Source organism: Parambassis ranga, unplaced genomic scaffold (genome assembly GCF_900634625.1).
Source record: "Parambassis ranga unplaced genomic scaffold, fParRan2.1 scaffold_61_arrow_ctg1, whole genome shotgun sequence".
Lineage (NCBI taxonomy): Eukaryota > Metazoa > Chordata > Actinopteri > Ambassidae > Parambassis > Parambassis ranga.
Window position 1 is genome coordinate 59,460 of NW_021144807.1, and position 17,381 is coordinate 76,840.

General features: G+C 46.9%; 1 protein-coding gene across 1 annotated transcript; it reads left to right on the top strand.

The window, feature by feature from the left end:
* Window positions 1–545: 545 nt before the first annotated feature.
* LOC114431191 (casein kinase I-like) lies at window positions 546–15,606 on the top strand. The gene is made up of 9 exons (XM_028398794.1): window positions 546–621; window positions 9,705–9,815; window positions 11,122–11,270; window positions 11,362–11,590; window positions 11,678–11,848; window positions 11,958–12,106; window positions 13,132–13,300; window positions 13,396–13,508; window positions 14,819–15,606. The coding sequence occupies exons 1-9, from the start codon at window positions 546–548 to the stop codon at window positions 14,867–14,869; spliced, it is 1,218 nt and encodes a 405-aa protein (XP_028254595.1). The 3' UTR covers window positions 14,870–15,606.
* Window positions 15,607–17,381: the final 1,775 nt, after the last annotated feature.

The window sequence follows — 17,381 nt, forward strand, 5'->3', positions numbered from 1 at the left end:
ACATGTCAGGCTAGGCGCTGAAATGAACTGTGGTTTGAGTGATTATGGTTAATGGAAGCTTCTGTTGGCGTCTATAGAAACAAGGTCTCTGGCGGTGTCCCCCCCCCTCCTCCTCCTCCTCCTCCCGGCAGCCAGCAGGGAAGTGACGTCAGAACCAGCGGCTCGCTCCTCACAGAGCGCAGCAGGCAGACAGCAGAGCGAGAGGACCGGATCCGACTCCCGAACGCTATCTGCTCTAAATCCACCTTCATCCGCGGAGTAACAAAGTGTATCCGCCTCAGAACCGACGGGAGCAGAAAGTACACACTTTCAGCTTTTTAACGAGTACCGTATTGTCACAAAATGAAGTTAGCGACATTTTAAAACAGGAGGCGAAAGATTGTGAGCCGATTTCCTCCGGAGACAACACACAGAGGATCCGGTTTATTCCGAACAGGTCGTCTGTGTTGAATGGTTCGGCTTGCTGAGCTTTTAAACAAGCTTTGGCTTTAAACCGGAACATTTTTGGATATTTTGGAGCTAGCGAGTGCACTTGCTAGCCGACCATGGAGTTGAGAGTGGGGAACCGATACAGACTGGGCAGGAAAATTGGAAGTGGATCGTTTGGAGACATTTATCTTGGTATGTTATGATTAAAGAAACTTGCCTGAGTGTTTTGTTTCCTTTCCATTCACACCGGAGGCGTCTTAAACCAGCTGGCTGCCTTTCAGGGGTTTCCATAATAAGCTGCTAGCCGATCAGCTGTTCGATGTTTAGTGTTAGCAATGCTAGCCGTTAAGCTAGCTGTCTGTGTAGCTAGCTTCAACCTCTGTTAACGTAAATATTTCACACTTCACGATGTATTTTCACTTGTGATCGCTTTGGGATATATTTTCCAGGTGTACTGTAAAGACGATGTCCAGAGAAGGAACGCGGTGTGGAGCAGCCCGGAGTCTGACTGCTGCTCGTAGACAAACCCTGTATTAGAACCGGGCTAGCTAATGTTTTAGTTCCCGGTCTGTGCCCGGCAGCAGCGGTCCGGGAACAAAATAGCTGACTAGGCCAAGCATTCTACAGTATATTCAATGTTTTCATGTTCACATTCTGAACATCCACATCTAAACAACCCTTCAACCCAGCGTTACATGAACAGTAGCTAAGAATCCAGGCACTCCCAGAGCTTAAAGTAATATATACTGACAGGTTCCTGAACCTCTGAGGGTGTCAGCTGTGAGTTTGGTGATTTCATTGAATTAGCCTGTGTCCTGAAAGCCAGCTGAGGTTAATAAATCTGATCATTTATGGGCTGAGAGGACGTTCGTATGCTTTCATCTGTAAATCTTCGAACATATTGCTTTGGCAGGCTTTGTTGGGATTATTGGGTGTGTGCTCTTTAATTTAAGGTAACAAAAGATATCCTGGTTAAAGATTACTCAAGCAGTGTGTGGGGCTATGTTGGCCACTACCAGTGATACCATCATTCATGGTGCTGTGAGAAGCTGAAAGCAATAGTGGGGTATTAGTAGTATAGTAGTATTAGTATAGTAGTAGTATATGTAAAGCTGTCAGGAGTCTCCCCCCTCAGGGGCATCCGTCTGACATTAGATTCCACCAACTTTGTTGTAATGCATCCACTGGGGGCCATGTTGGAGGTCTACAGCTCCTGGCATTAGTGGTTGAGAACAGCTGATCACATTTCTGAGCTTGAGACATTCATGTGAACCGACAAAAGACAGACATGGTTAATTCATGAGGCACTTTAGAACGATCATTTCTAATCAACCTGGTGAGAAAAGACCATGGTCTGGCTGCGGTGTTTTAATGTGTGTAGCTGTTTAGTAGGGTGCAGCAATAACCTCCATAAAGTGCTAATTAATGTGACCTGCTGCTATAAAAGGATCCGTGTTTGTGTGTACGTTATTACTCTTGATACAAATTAAGTATGCAAGCTGATGTATGTTTTATGGTTGCCCTGGAAACAGTTTTACTGGTCATGTTGCTAACAGTATTTCTGTGTTTTATCAAGTTGAGCACATATGTTTTGTGATTTTAGCAGATAAGATGAAGCTGTATTAGTGCTGGAGAACAGTGAGCTGTGTTTCACTAAAGAAGCCGGCCTCCTAAACCCCTGCAGGACACAGGGAAGTGAAATTGTGATGGATTTCATGAGTCAACCTAATTTCACAGGTTACTTAATACAATTCTGTGAAATATAGAAATGTCTATAATGAGTCACCGTCAGGTGATTTAATATGTCGAATAAGCTTTGTAATTGCACTAACTTAACAAAAAGTGCAGCAGAAGGAGATCTCCTGCCCGACCTTTAATCCATATCACCCCCAGCAGTACCTCCAAGCTGTTTCTGGACCCAGGCCTAGGTTTTGTGCTAATAACTCTCATAATCATTTATTTCTTGTAAATTGTCTTCATACATGACTAAACACACAAGAAACATCGGGTGCTGACGGACAGGCTGCCATGATCCAACACATGGAGTTAGATCTCTCCATGTGGGTCCTGAGGGTGTGTTTATGTTGGGATGACCAGTCAGCGAGTCACCTCTGTGGCCATGGTTACTGCTTCTTTTTGCTGAAAGTTAAGTGTAGTGCAGTCAAGATCAAATGGAACTCTTTAATCATACAGTGGTTCCACTGGCAGGATGAAAAGAAAGATGCTCCATTAGTCAGATGATGTTTTGGCTTTTTCTTTTTGGGGCAACCTTTAGTACAGGGTTTGAATAAGTAAGTGCTTTTTAATATTAAAAAATCAACGTTAAATCTGCAGACGTGTTGGCTGGGTCAAGTATATAACACATAAATGAGTGTTCCTTCCAAATACGCTGTTTAAAACGCAGTGAGAGAAGGTTAATGAATGTATTTATTGGATTCTTCCACATGACCTGTTGTTTGGACTGATAGTGAGAGCTGCCAGCTGCTTGCATAATCACTTTGTGTTTTTCTCTTCACTCAGCTCTGCCTCACTTCCCCTCTGGAGGCTGGTGACTAATGTGACGTAACATTGTTAACCAGCCAGAACAGTGCGTGCCCCCCCCCCAGATCACCCACCCTGCAGGCGTGTCATTGAGGTTTTAGAGCAACAGAAAATCAGATCATTTGAAAAGTTAGTTAACCAAACATTTGCAGAGGACCAAAGTTTCAGAGGATTTCACAAAAATTCCCACAGAACGTCTCCCACACAGCGTGTGTGAATAACGCTGACAATGTGCGAGCAGCTCGGTGTGCCGGTGCTGTGCGAGCAGCTCGGTGTGCCGGTGCTGTCCGAGTGGTGGATTCTGCTCACACTGGTGTGTTTGTTATTGGCAGGAGGAGGAAGAGGACGAGGGGAGGTCAGCTTTTGGGGCGAAGCTTTGTAGTCTGGGTACAAATGTGAACATTTAAAGATTCTGGGGAAAAGCCAATTAAATAGCTTCTAACAAGAAAATATCACTCAGGTTTGAAGTGACATTTGTCACGACAGAACGTCAGTTTTGCACAAAAGAGCGCCCAAGCGGTTAGTCAAGTGTCTGAGTCATGGCGTGTTTCCTGCTGCTGCTGTGTGGATGATGATGTGCACGTTTGGTTCATGTTGAAACAATCTACGAAATTCCGGATGCCATGTTAGTCATTATCCAAACTCAATCAGCTGAAAGAGTTTCCCCTCCTCAAGGCACAGGGTCAGACGTCAGTGCTGGTTTGATTGATGACTGTAAAGAAGAATACAGAGCAGTGATACTTGGCTAGATGTTATATCTATTATTGTTGTGTTCTGGCTAAAACTCAGGTAACAGACGATTGACAGCGTTTGAACTGTATGTATGCTTAAAGGGATGGGTCCGCCTACATAAGCAAAGCTAACAGAGAGGTTGTTTTAGAGCTGTTGCAATAACAAAGAACCTAAAGCCTAATGCTGGCTGTGACTCAGTTTTCAAACAGGTGAAGGTTTTTGTTGCCACGTTGCTTCTTCTGTGTTATGGTGGTTACAGTGGTTTTCCTGACGTCACAACTGACGGCTTTGTGCCACAACCTTCACTGTTGGGAAATCTTGAGTTTTTAGCTTGCATCTGCAAAGGTCAACGGGAGATACAGTAGCACATTGTTCTTAGCAGAGAATGTGTTGATGCGTTATTAAAAATGCAAGTTTGGTTTGATATCATACTTTTGAAATATTAGTAAAAATTGTTTTTTTTAATCTGTAAAACTTCTTTAACTCATAGCTCGTAAATACAGATGCAATAGAACGCATAGATTGGCCTAGGAGTGGTTTCGCAGCACTGTGTACTGGCTCCCAGCACCACCTGAGTCCATTACAACCCAGCCAGGGATCTGTGATGCACTCACCTATGACTCAAAGTGGTCACACCCTTAATGTTTAAGCTTTAATGAACAGTACAGAGATTTTTATGCAGGATTGAAGACATTTACTATAATGATTATGGATAATGGTTTCAGAGCAACTCCACCATGAGCCCCACAGCTGCGGGACACTCTCCAGTATTTGTGCCCTCTGTGCTACGTGCCACCTCACACCTTCCACACTATGCTTCTCCAGTATTTGAGGAAGGGGATTGTACGCGTTCTGTGGCTGGTTTTACTCACCTCCTGTCACCACACCACGAGGAATATACTGTAAATTACTGCAGTTGGCTAAGTCTGCACTGTGATGATTGTCATGCACATGCACGGCAGTTTAGTGCTTTGTTCTTTGTGTAAAATGTCATCAAATATTTGCATATATTAGATCTGGCTCTCAGTCTGTAGCGACTGGTGAATCTTTGTAGAGGGATGGGCCTGAACATGCCTCACCATGCAGCACTGCAGGATGAAACACACCTCATATGTACACTGTTCTACACACAGCTCCACTCTCCGAGAAGATCAGCGGGGGTCTGCATTCCTACGAAAAATCTGTCCAGACAAATCACACTGCTATGACGCAAGAGAATAGACAGCATGGTGAAACAGGGCTGCTCAGACAAAAAGTCTCTGCAGCCTTTTCGCAGTTGTAACTGATTGATTTATTGATGATGGGCCAAAGAATAAAACTGGAACAAGTCTTGTGTTGTGCTGAAACCTAAATATAGTAGAATTGTTGTTTTTCACTCATTATTCTCTTACTTGTCCGATCTGTGAGCAGACAAACAAACTTTACTTATAAATACACAACTTTCTCGTGACTTTTCGGGGTTTCAGCTGCTGTCTGCATTCTTGATCTGCAGCTGTTTTAGTCTATGCAATGATTAATGATGGTCAACTTAACAGAACCCCACACACAAATGTGCTTAAGTAACATACTGTTGATTTATATTCCTAATACATCATAATACCTAGTCAAATCATGTTCTCTTGTATGATCCAAGATGGCGGCGCAGACACGTGCGGCGGCTTCTCTCTCTCCCGATTCTTCATTGTTTTCGTGTTCTATGTTACACGTGCCGCAGACTTATAGCAAGTCATCGCCGTGTTTGTATGTCAGGAAGCGCACATACAGCCGTGAGCTACTTTTTAACATCAGCAGAACTGTAAATGTTGAGTTAGACCCTGCAATCGCTGAAGAGCTACGGGACTGTGGACTACTCCGCCTGCCGGCACCTCTACCGGCCCCTGCAACACCATCTCGCCCGCAGTGGAAGCGCCACAGGCGGTGTGAAAGGAAGCAGAAGAGGGGCAAGCGCGGAGGGATACGGACCAGGCTAGCGGCTAACCCACATAAGCCGGCCATCCCTAGCATCGTACTGGCCAACGTACGCTCTTTGGACAACAAAATGGACTATATCCGGCTACTTCGCGCCACACAGAGGACTATAAGGGAGTGTTGTGTGTTTGTGTTTACGGAAACATGGCTGAACGACAGCATCCCGGACTCCGCCATTCAGCTCGACCGCCTAGCGTGTTTCAGAGCGGACAGAGCCTTGGTTGAAGGAGGTAAGACCCGCGGCGGCGGGCTCTGTGTTTACATCAATGACTCTTGGTGTCGGGACGCTGCTGTGGTCTCAAAACACTGCTCGCCACTTGCGGAGCTTATTATTATTAAGTGCCGGCCGTTTTACCTGCCACGGGAGTTTACAGCTATACTGCTTGTAGCTGCGTACATCCCGCCGAGCTCCAGCAACAACAACAGGAGCGACGCACTGAATGAGCTCTACCTGCAGGTCAGTGAGCAGCAGACAGCCCACCCGGATGCTTTTCTCATCCTGGCGGGTGATTTCAACCATGCAGACCCCAAGACTGTGTTTCCAAAACTTCACAAACACATAGACTTTCCAACTCGTGGCAACAACACACTGGACAATGTTTACACCACCCAGAGAGGCGCGTACAAAGCCCTCCCCCTCCCCCACCTCGGAGCTTCTGATCACATCACTGTTATGCTAATGCCAGCATACAGACCACTGGTAAAAGTTGCCAAACCGGTCCGAAAAGAAGTGAGAGTGTGGCCGGAGGGAGCCACAGGAGCTTTACAGGACTGTTTCAGCACAACAGACTGGGATGTGTTTAAGCAGGCTGCAACCCACAACAACTGCACTGACCTCCAGGAGTACTCAGAGACTGTCACTGCTTACATCACCAAATGCATTGATGATGTAACTGAAACCAGGACTGTCAGCATTCGAGCCAGTCAGAAACCATGGCTGACAGGGGAGGTCTACAGGCTGCTGAGGGCCAGGAACGCTGCCTTCAGAAGAGGCGACGACACCAGCCTAAAGTTAGCCAGAGCCGACCTGTCCCGTGGCATCAGGAAGGCGAAGAGACAGTACTCCAGGAGGGTTGCCCACCACTTCAGCGACAGCAGGGACACCCGGAGCCTGTGGCGGGGGATACAGACCATCACAGACTACAAGCCCCCACCACAGAACTGTGACAGCGACACCTCTCTGCTGAACCAGCTGAATGACTTCTTCGGACGCTTTGAAGCACTCAACAGCACTCCTGCACAAAAGATCACATCCTCTCCCACTGACCAGGTATTTTCCCTGTCCCGAGCCAGCGTGAAGACATCTCTCAGCCAGATCAACGCACACAAAGCTCCCGGTCCTGACAACATACCTGGCCGTGTGCTCAGAGACTGTGCTGAGGAGCTCGCTGAGGTGTTTACAGACATCTTCAACATCTCACTGAGCCAGGCTGTTGTCCCCACCTGCTTCAAAGCCACCACGATCATCCCTGTGCCGAAGAAGTCCACCCCCGCCTGCTTCAATGACTACCGTCCAGTAGCACTCACACCCATCATCATGAAGTGCTTTGAACGGTTAGTCATGAATCACATCAAGACGGCCCTTCCTCCCTCTCTGGACCCCTTCCAGTTTGCATATCGGCCCAACCGGTCAACCAGTGATGCTGTTTCCACAGCACTCCACACAGCTCTCACCCACCTGGAAAATAAAGACTCATACGTTCGAATGCTGTTCATAGACTTCAGCTCAGCATTCAACACCATCATCCCACAGCAGCTCATCAACAAACTGGACCAGCTGGGGCTGAACTCCTTGCTGTGCAACTGGCTGCTGGACTTCCTCACCGGGAGACCTCAGACAGTGCGGGTCGGCAGAAACACATCCAGCACCATCATAATGAACACCGGGGCTCCCCAAGGATGTGTGCTGAGCCCCCTCCTCTTCACTCTGCTGACCCATGACTGCACGCCAACACACAACACCAACATCTTTGTGAAGTTTGCGGACGACACAACTGTGGTGGGTCTCATCTCCGGTGGAGATGAAACATACTACAGGAATGAGGTGCACCTTCTGGCCAGGTGGTGCAGAGACCACAACCTCTCCCTGAATGTGGAGAAGACAAAGGAGATGGTTGTGGACTACAGGAGAGCACAGAGTCAGCACACCCCTCTGACCATCGACGGTGCTGCTGTGGGGCAGGTGAGCAGCACCAAGTTCCTGGGTGTGCACATCACTGAGGACCTCTCCTGGACTAACAACACTGCATCCCTGACCAAGAAGGCACAGCAGCGCCTCTACTTCCTCCGCAAGCTCAAAAGAGCCAGAGCCCCTCCCTCCATCCTGTGCACCTTCTACAGAGGGGCTGTTGAGAGCATCCTGTCCAGCTGCATCACTGTGTGGTACGGAGCCTGCACCGCCACCTGCAGGAAGACGCTTCATCGCATAGTGAGAGCAGCTGAGAGGATCACCGGCGTCCCTCTCCCCTCCCTCCAAGACCTCTACGACAGCCGTCTCACCCGAAAGGCCCTCCGCATCACAGGAGACCCCACCCACCCTTCACACCGCTTCTTCAGTCTGCTGCCATCAGGAAAGAGACTGCGCAGCCTCCGGGCCAGGACCAGCAGACTGAGGGACAGCTTCATCCACCAGGCTGTCAGGAAGCTGAACTCTCTCCCTGCTGTGCCCCACTTTCTCCCCCTTCCCTGACACCACCCCCCACCCCCTACCCCTACCACCATCCCCTCACCCCTACCACCACCCAAGATAGGAACTCTTTGTACCAGCCACTTTACCAAAGGAACTCTGTGCACCAGTCACTTTTTACCCTGTCATGTCACACCAGTCTCATATAAGCTGCTATAACTTAAACTATTCCTGGACTGTTACATTATGCCAACTGCACTGACTTGCACCATTGCATCTTTTGCACTCTCATACCAGTCTCAATAAGCTGTTATAAGTTAAACCATTCCTGTTTATATTATGCCAACTGCACTGACTTGCACTATACATCTTTTGCACTCTTACTGCATTGTGCCTTCATTATGTGCCTTGTATTGTATTGTATTGTATTGTGTGTGCCTCATTGTAGGTACATTTTTTTACACTTTATATTTATCTTTAGTTTTTAGTTACATGTTATATGTTGCGGAGTGAAGAGTAACGCAATTTCGATTCTCTGTATGTTCAGCACATATAGCAGAGTTGACAATAAAGCTGACTTGACTTGACTTGACTTGACTTCTACATAGTAAATATTTTTTAAAATATGCTAAACTCCTGTATGCTACTAGTAAGCCCAAAACACTGTGATTTGTGTGAACTGACCCTTTCAACCTGCACCCAAAGTGTATCTGGGGATGATCAGTACCATTTATTTCTGCTGCACACATGTAGGATTTGCTTCCTGCCAATTTAAGCTTCTGTTTTCCTGCATCCACATTTGGTTGCAGCCCTGCTTGCATGCAGCACACAGGCTTTTTCTCAGAATCACTGGAACAAATGTAACGTGTAAACAGTCATGGTCCTAGCTGTGCGCCACGCCCTGCTGAGGGCTGCTCTTCCAACATGACATCATACAGGGAAATCAATGATAGTGCTGCTGTTGATCTGCGCTCCCTGTGTAAGTGTGTGAGAGAGAGAGTAATGGGGTTACGTAACCTGGTGTCCAGTTGCTGTGTTTATGTGGAGGGAACTGGACTCCATAACCTTATTTAGATGGAAAGCAGCTGTAGCGCTGGTTTGTCATTTTCAGTGCAAACTCCCCAAAATCCTTTGGTTTGTGAAGTGAGTGAGATCAAAATGTAATGATAGCCACGAGGAATTTGGGACGCACAAGCAGGTAGATACACGAAAGAAGAGCAGGGTACATGAAGTGCAGACTGTTGGATGGCTTATCTTCCATTTTTGGCTGTGTCAGTGGCCACTGATATTTCCTTGTGTACATAAGCATAACTGCCAAGTGATATATCCTTTCGTAGTTCCTGCTCTTACATTTTATAACTCATGTTTCCACGAAACTAACATCTCTGATTTTCCTTGTTCTCTCCAGGTACGGATATCTCAGTTGGAGAGGAGGTAGCCATCAAACTGGAATGTGTGAAGACCAAACACCCACAGCTCCACATAGAGAGCAAAATCTACAAGATGATGCAGGGTGGAGGTATGCTGTAACATGTTCAACTCCTGTCATGCATGACCCTGTTGGTGCTTTTATGAACTCATCAATATTTACCAGCACTTAAAACTCAAGGCCCATTACCATCCATCACTGTACATCCACACTGAGGAAGACAATGAGAAACTGTGAATGAAAGGTAGCAAATTACTATGTTTCTACATTTGTGATGAAAATATGTGCATAGAAGGCAGAAAGCCACTTCTTGCTGTCGTCTTCGTAGCGTGCTGTACCTCCCTGTACCTCCCTGTACCTCACAGGGCACTGATTGGACCAAATCTAGCTTAAAACCTGGCAGGATGGATTTGTGTGAATGTGTGAGTTTCTGAAACTTATGAGATTGCAGCTGGCTCGCAGCCTGATTCACACAAGTGTTCCTGTTAACAGAGCTGCTTCTTTAGCTCTTTTGCTGTCGAGCTTCGAGGTTCGGTACAGACTCGGGCAGCCCCGTGTTGGAATGTATCTGTAAATGTTCTGCTGGCTCAGTAGTGTCTGCAACATGTTGAAGAAAACGGACACCTGCCTTCTCTTATCACCCTTGTACTCCAGGGTTCATGCCTGCGTGTATGTAGTAGTAACTGCACAGGTGGCCTCTGGCATGCTTAAGAATAGGCTTTCAAATTAGTTTCCTTCGCTGGCTAATGAACTCACTTCTCTACTTGGACTCAGACAGTTTGCCTCTGTCAGCAGAACTGCACCCACACATGCGTTTGTATTTTTGTTCCAGCGCCTTAGGATTTATTGGGCATGGCAGCAAAACTGGACTGAGATGTATTTGCGTTTGTATGTGTATAAATAGCGGATGCAGTGTGCAGTGCTAGGTGCTGAGCAGGAGCATTTTGTTGCGGTCTGCCTGTAGAAGGAAATGCCAGATGGTCTCTGCGCCTCGGTAACGTCAGCCGGTCACCAGCTACTACTGAACCAGCTGGCCTCTGTGTGGGGGCATGGACAGAGTGTGCAGGGAGCCCATCACATTCCTTAACCCCTTTTGATGTCTGCAGTATCAGCGCATCGACTCGTATTAGATCATTTATTAATCTTTGGAGTTCACATGTGAGGCAAAAGCAAAAAGCTTACGTTGCCAATGAACCTCATTGCTGAGCCACACATGCTAAATCCTGTTAGTCATCAGGTTTCTTATTCACATTGATGGTTATAAAATCAAGACGACAGACTACAGATGCTGTGAGATCTGTCCCCAAAACACCACAGACACTAATTCCAGAGTGATGCTTTGTACATAGGAGATAACATTGGCTCAACACCATTGGCTTCTTCTGATTTTCTCCAGTGGGTATTCCAACGATAAAGTGGTGTGGTGCAGAGGGTGACTACAATGTGATGGTGATGGAGCTGCTGGGCCCCAGTCTGGAGGATCTCTTCAACTTCTGTTCCCGAAAGTTCAGCCTAAAGACAGTCCTGCTTCTGGCCGATCAGATGGTAAGTGGAGGAGTGGGATGGCTATTAAAGCGGTACCCTGGAGGTGTGGGGGTCTTCTTCATCCACATCATATTTGCTCGTCTTCTTCTAGATCAGCCGCATTGAATACATCCACTCCAAGAACTTCATCCACAGAGACGTAAAGCCTGACAACTTCCTGATGGGCCTGGGCAAGAAGGGCAACTTGGTATACATCATTGACTTCGGTCTGGCCAAGAAATACAGAGACGCACGTACACACCAGCACATCCCCTACCGTGAGAACAAGAATCTGACTGGCACCGCCCGCTACGCCTCCATAAACACACATCTGGGCATTGGTAAGAACTCCGCTTTTACTTCTAATGGAAGAGTCATTCATAAACCTCCAGACTGATGTTTACCGTCTCCTCATTCCCCGTCTACAGAACAGTCCAGACGGGACGACCTGGAGTCACTGGGATACGTCCTCATGTACTTCAACCTGGGTTCTCTGCCCTGGCAGGGCCTCAAAGCTGCCACCAAGAGGCAGAAATATGAACGCATCAGCGAGAAGAAAATGTCCACGCCTATTGAGGTCCTCTGCAAGGGCTATCCATGTAGGTGTCACTGCTCAGATGTAGCAGTTCATAAAAGCAGGAATAAACTCTGAGCCCTGTGTTTGAGACCGCCATGGCTGATCCTTCCCCTCTGTTCCTTCCTACACAGCCGAGTTCGCCACATACCTGAACTTCTGCCGCTCTCTACGGTTCGATGATAAGCCTGACTACTCCTACCTCCGCCAACTCTTTAGGAATCTCTTCCACAGACAGGGATTCTCCTATGACTACGTCTTTGACTGGAACATGCTCAAATTTGTAAGTGGATTTGCTCCTTACTCTCTTATGCTCTGTTTTACTTTGATGGGTAACTACAGGCTCTTTCGCTTTAGACAGAAATCCACTAAGATGCAGTGACTGTCAGCTGGGGAAGGGTATAGCAGGCAGGTGAAATCCTTTCACAATAGTTGCAGCTATTAATTGGCATCATCAGTTAGCAGCAATGTTAGATTGACATTCGCTTGGACACGTCGTGTTTCCTGGAGTAAAAAGCAGCCAGGAAAGTCAAACACATCTGCTAGCAGTGGTGTAATGAGTCATCTGCCTTTTTAGCACATCTTCCCACATATAAAAACCCTACAGAGCCAGCACGTATTCTTCATGACTAGAGCGCTGGATGATACATGTTTTAAATGTGCAACTTGAACAGCAGGATTGCTGCTGAAGACATGTGTGAGAAAACAGTCACACAGTACTAGGTCCACCTGCCTGAGCCGTGGCCCACCGACACCGCCTCGTCTTATTTTTATTTCATGGTTGGAAAAAGGTTTTTTTAACCTTGCGAGCTTTAGAGACCTGCACCAATGAGATTGTCTTGCTGTTTATGGGAATTTGCAGAACAAAACAAGTGAAAGAGGAACAAGAAAACCTGCAGAGCTGCGTTTTGTAAACAGAAGACAGGTCAGACCAGCTGACAGACTGCGCTCTAATGTGTTTGTGTGTTTACATCTTTGGAGCAGAATTCAGCCGGTCTGACCGGGGTTTAGACCAGGACTTTATTTACTAGACCAAAATACTGCACTACATTTAATGCAAGGACACCAACACAGACACACATTCTCTGCTGCTGCCCCTCATTTGTGCAAAATGCATGTTGTCTTCCCGGCGTTTACCAGTCTGCTCCCGAGGCCTGCTGCATAAAATATAAGAAGCTAAATGACTTCTGGGCATTTGGACCATTCTTCTAAAATATGGGCAGACTGAGAAATGACTGTTCCCTGATGTGAGCCCGCCTCATACATATGTTGTGTATGTCAGACAAGCCTAATGTCCTTATGTCTCAGGGTGCCAACAGGGCCGTGGAGGACGCAGAGAGGGAGCGCCGAGACCGGGAGGAGAGACTAAGGCACAGCAGGAACCCTGCGGCCAGAGGCATGGCTTCAGCTTCAGGAAGAGCCAGGGCGACTCAGGATGTCGCGGCCCCCTCCCCACTCAACCCTGCGTCGCACACAGGTCCGCTCACACAACGTACTCCGGATTCAAAGGAATTCAGGTTTGCATGTGTAAATGTAAACGCATGCCAATATTTAGAGTGGTGTCTCTTACAGGAATGGAGAAGGAGAGGAAGGTGAGCATGCGTCTTCATCGGGGAGCCCCTGTCAACATCTCCTCCTCAGACCTAACAGGACGCCAGGACACATCCCGCATGTCCACTTCACAGGTAACAGACTAAAAAGCTGCTTCAGATCATGACGATCCCTCGTTCAGAGGAAAATATGAACGCAACAAAGGCCAGGAAACGGCGTGTTAATAAAGAGGCCGGTCGACTGTTCCCTGATCTGAACATGCAGCGTATCAGCTCGCCCTCAGCCTCAGACAGAATGTCCTTAGTTAGTTCCTCTTTTTCCTCTTTCCTCTTTTTTTAAGATACCTTCTCATCCGTCCTGTTGTCAGTGTCCAGATCTGATCCTTCTGAATCAGGCGCAGTTTCAAACGGACCTCATGTGCTCTACCAGCTCTGCTGAGCTTTGAAGTGTTGTTGTGAAACAGTGAGAATTGTGAGTTTGAGGTTGTCCCAGCAGTGGTTTCATTAGGTCCTTTGTTCTCTTCCTCTGTGTGGACCAAATGCTCCCCCCAGAGGTCAAAAAGCGGAACAGTCCATTTAAATGAGAAAATCCTGTATTTTTTCTTAGGACTCCTCCGACCAACAGGAGTGTAGGAAGCTGCCTGTCTTGTGTGTTTTCACAGACACTGAGGCTTTTTAAAGCAGATTACTCTTTAATAAGGAGGTGTCCTAATAACAAAGACCCTTAAATGGTGATATTTTTATATATATTTTTTACCCCTTGAAATATGTCTGAGGGCAGTACAAAGGGTTAACTCGGGTTTTGTCCTTGTGATTAGAGAGCACCTCATAAATAATCCAAACCTTTTGAATAATTAATATCATTTGCATATGTTAATATGCGCCACTTTGACAATATCTTAAGATAGACAAGATAACTGGTGTAAGACAAATGGCCCCCACCACATACAGAACCGTTAATCACGTCATGTTTTTGTTCTGGTTACTAGTTATTTATGCTCATGTAGACCAAAAACCAGGAGAAGTAGTTCCTCGGACAGCCGGAGGGATCGGTGATTGGTCGTTAGGTAGGCACGTTGATGGCTCGTCTGGGCTGTATGGGCTGACAAACCAGCTGCCTCATAAGGCCGTGTTTCTGTTGTGGTATAAAGACCGCAGAGTACAAGGCTAGCAGTGACATCCGATCAGAATAATGTGTGAATACCCTTAGCTTGAATAAAGGAAGTTGTTTTTCCATGTTTGTTGCATAAATGTACAGAGCTAACCTAGCTTTCCTCCCTGCAACCAGTCTTTGTGCTAAGCTAGCTGGCTGTAGCATCAGAATCATTTTGTCGCAGGTTCCTGGCTTCTTGTGTTTTCTGCTGTACTGTTCCTTTAAATGGTCGCTCTCCCTGCCGATGACCTCACCATTAACGTGACATCATGTTCCCATCTGTGTCTCTCAGGCTCTGTCTCGGGTCACACCCAGCGGCCTCCAGGCAGCAGCTCCTCGGTGAAACCCTCCCATCCACCTGTGCACCACGGAGGCCTCACATGTGCCACCTGCAGCACACACACACACACACACACACACACACACACACACACACACTCACACATACTCACACACTCTCACATATGAAACTGGGACTTACAAATAACGCAGTGGACTACCAACCCATGCACAAGAATCTGGCTGTGCTCCTGTTCACTGATAAAGAACAGGAGCACAGCCAGGAGTGTGTGTGTGTGTGTGTGTGTGTTGGAGAAAGAGAGAGCGGCAGGTGGAGTACAGTTTGGTTGCCTTAACAACCACTTTGGCAAAGTAGCAGCCACAGTATCCCTTCTTCTGCTCCAAGGGAAGATCCTCCTCCTTACTGTTGATGAAGCCATGGATCCTCTTTTCTCTGGCATCTTTTTTTCCAGTCGTTTTTATTCTCTAGCATTAAAACATCTGACACCAGCTGGTCAGACCTCACAGAGTTTGGAAATGGAGAGTCTGCTTGAAAATTGTCTGGGATTTTATTTGAATCACAAGAGGACATGTGCTCCAACATGGCAGTGTTAGCAAACGGTGCCTCGTTTGTGTCCTGAAGGACTCTTTAAATCCCAGAAGTCAAATTTAGAGGTCGGGTTACACCCCCTTTGGTTGTAGTGGGATGGGACAAAGGCCTCGGTGATCTGATAGCATGTTTTCTTTCTTCTTCTTTGTCCTCCTCAGGTGTGTTGGAACCAGGACGGTGTAGTATATATATAAAAAACATTAAAACACACGGCACACTTTTGGTTTCTGTCTTCAGGTTGTGACTGTGGAGGGAAAAAAGCTGTGAATGATGGAGCAGTGAAGCAGCCGGGCGGTGGGTCTGTCCACACCATGGATGAGATGTTTCTAACCTGGTGCATTGTGATGTGATTTGTGTGTGTGTGTTTGTGTGGTTCTGTCTTAGGGTTGTTTGAGCTGTGGGGGGAACATGTTGAGGGTCTTTAGGTCTTTTTTTTTGCCTCCTCAGCCTCACTCTATATACCATCTGTCCATCAAGTGTACGTGGCCATTTTCTACTCGGACCTCATTGAACATCTTTATTGACCAACCTTTCAGGATGTCACGGCTTGGTTTTGCTCTTAAATGGATGGTTTGGGTCCTTTGAACAGTTGGAGCATGTAGAGAGGGTGGTGGACGGGATGCCTCTTCAGATCCACCCGGAGAACAGCTGGTCTACTCACGGCCTCGTTAGGTCCAGCTGATCACGCTGTTTGTATCCCAGAGATAACATTGCTGCTGGAATCTGGTGGCTCTGACGAGATGGCTTCCATGTCTGCCCCCCACCAGCTCCTGATGTTAGTACACCAACATTTGAAAAGAACCTCAAACACTTTGACGTCAAAGAACCCAAACTGTCCTTCTACATGACGCAATAAACAGGAAAAGGCATCAGTTACAGGCTGATGATGGGGAGTGTTAATAAGCTGTTAGTGCCATTACACAGTGTGTTCCTACACGGTTCATCAGATGTCCTTTAGAACTATGCATTAAACGGGCATGTCAGCTACTGTTTGTGGGCTCCTCCAGGAAGGCGTCGACAAATATTCATTAGCATTAAGGGAAGTGTAGGCGCCGTGATTTTGGTTTTCCTCCTTTTCCATTAGCGTTCTGAAAGTGCCACAGCTATGCGGAGGCACAGTACTTCATTGTAAAGGTGGGGTTTTGTTCATGGACCCTCCAGCTTTAGCAGTGGGCTGGATGAAAAATAAATAGCTGCACCTCCTTTAAAGAGACAATAGTGTTTGGAGCTGCTTTTATTTCCTGGTTTTATGGTTTTATTTGAAGAGAACCTTTAAAAACTCCGACATGGATTAAATAAGGAACATCCGATCTCTGAGTGGGTCTGATGAACGATGTGAGGGATCAGGTAGAAAATGGACAGGCTGGTGCTGAACAGATTTTATAGACTGTGTTTTGTCTTGAGGAAGGAGGTCACGGCCGAGTCCCGGCGGTACCGGCGCCGCACACGTTCCTCGTGTGGCTCTTCTCTGTGGCTCGATCTGCAGATTTTAAAGTAGAAATTTCTCGATGTGATAGACTGATTGCAAAGTATTGTAGGCCATTTTGTGTAGTGGAAAGGGGGAAAGGGGGTTGTAGTGGTAATTTGTTCATGTTCGTTCTGTTGTTGTGTATAGGATACTCCGTCTACCACCAAGTCCGCGTACAGTTTAGGACGATGGCGGCGATGTATCGAGGGACTGGGAATGCCTCCCTCCACTAAAGGTCCTGCTAAGGCATTGTTTTCTTAAATGTTCTTCACCTGTGGGCTTGAAAAACAAAAAGTGAGGGATTAACTGGTTTGTCTCACTGATGCCGGCTGTGATAACTACAAGTACACTTTACATGGAAACTCTTTCTGTTCGTCTGCCTCACTCGGTTCTTATTTTGACACCTCATGTCCAGTTTTGCTTTTACCAGTGTAGTGGAGATGGTTGCTCATGTCCCACGATGCGTCTCTTACTGTGGAACCATGGGGAAACTTCGTC

Coding starts and splice junctions, on each gene's coding strand:
- LOC114431191 (XM_028398794.1), top strand. CDS start 546: ATGGAGTTGAGAGTGGGGAACCGATACAGACTGGGCAGGAAAATTGGA. Junction 11,849..11,957: donor CCTCTGCAAGGGCTATCCAT/GTAGGTGTCACT, acceptor CTTCCTACACAG/CCGAGTTCGCCACATACCTG. Junction 13,301..13,395: donor CAACCCTGCGTCGCACACAG/GTCCGCTCACAC, acceptor TGTCTCTTACAG/GAATGGAGAAGGAGAGGAAG.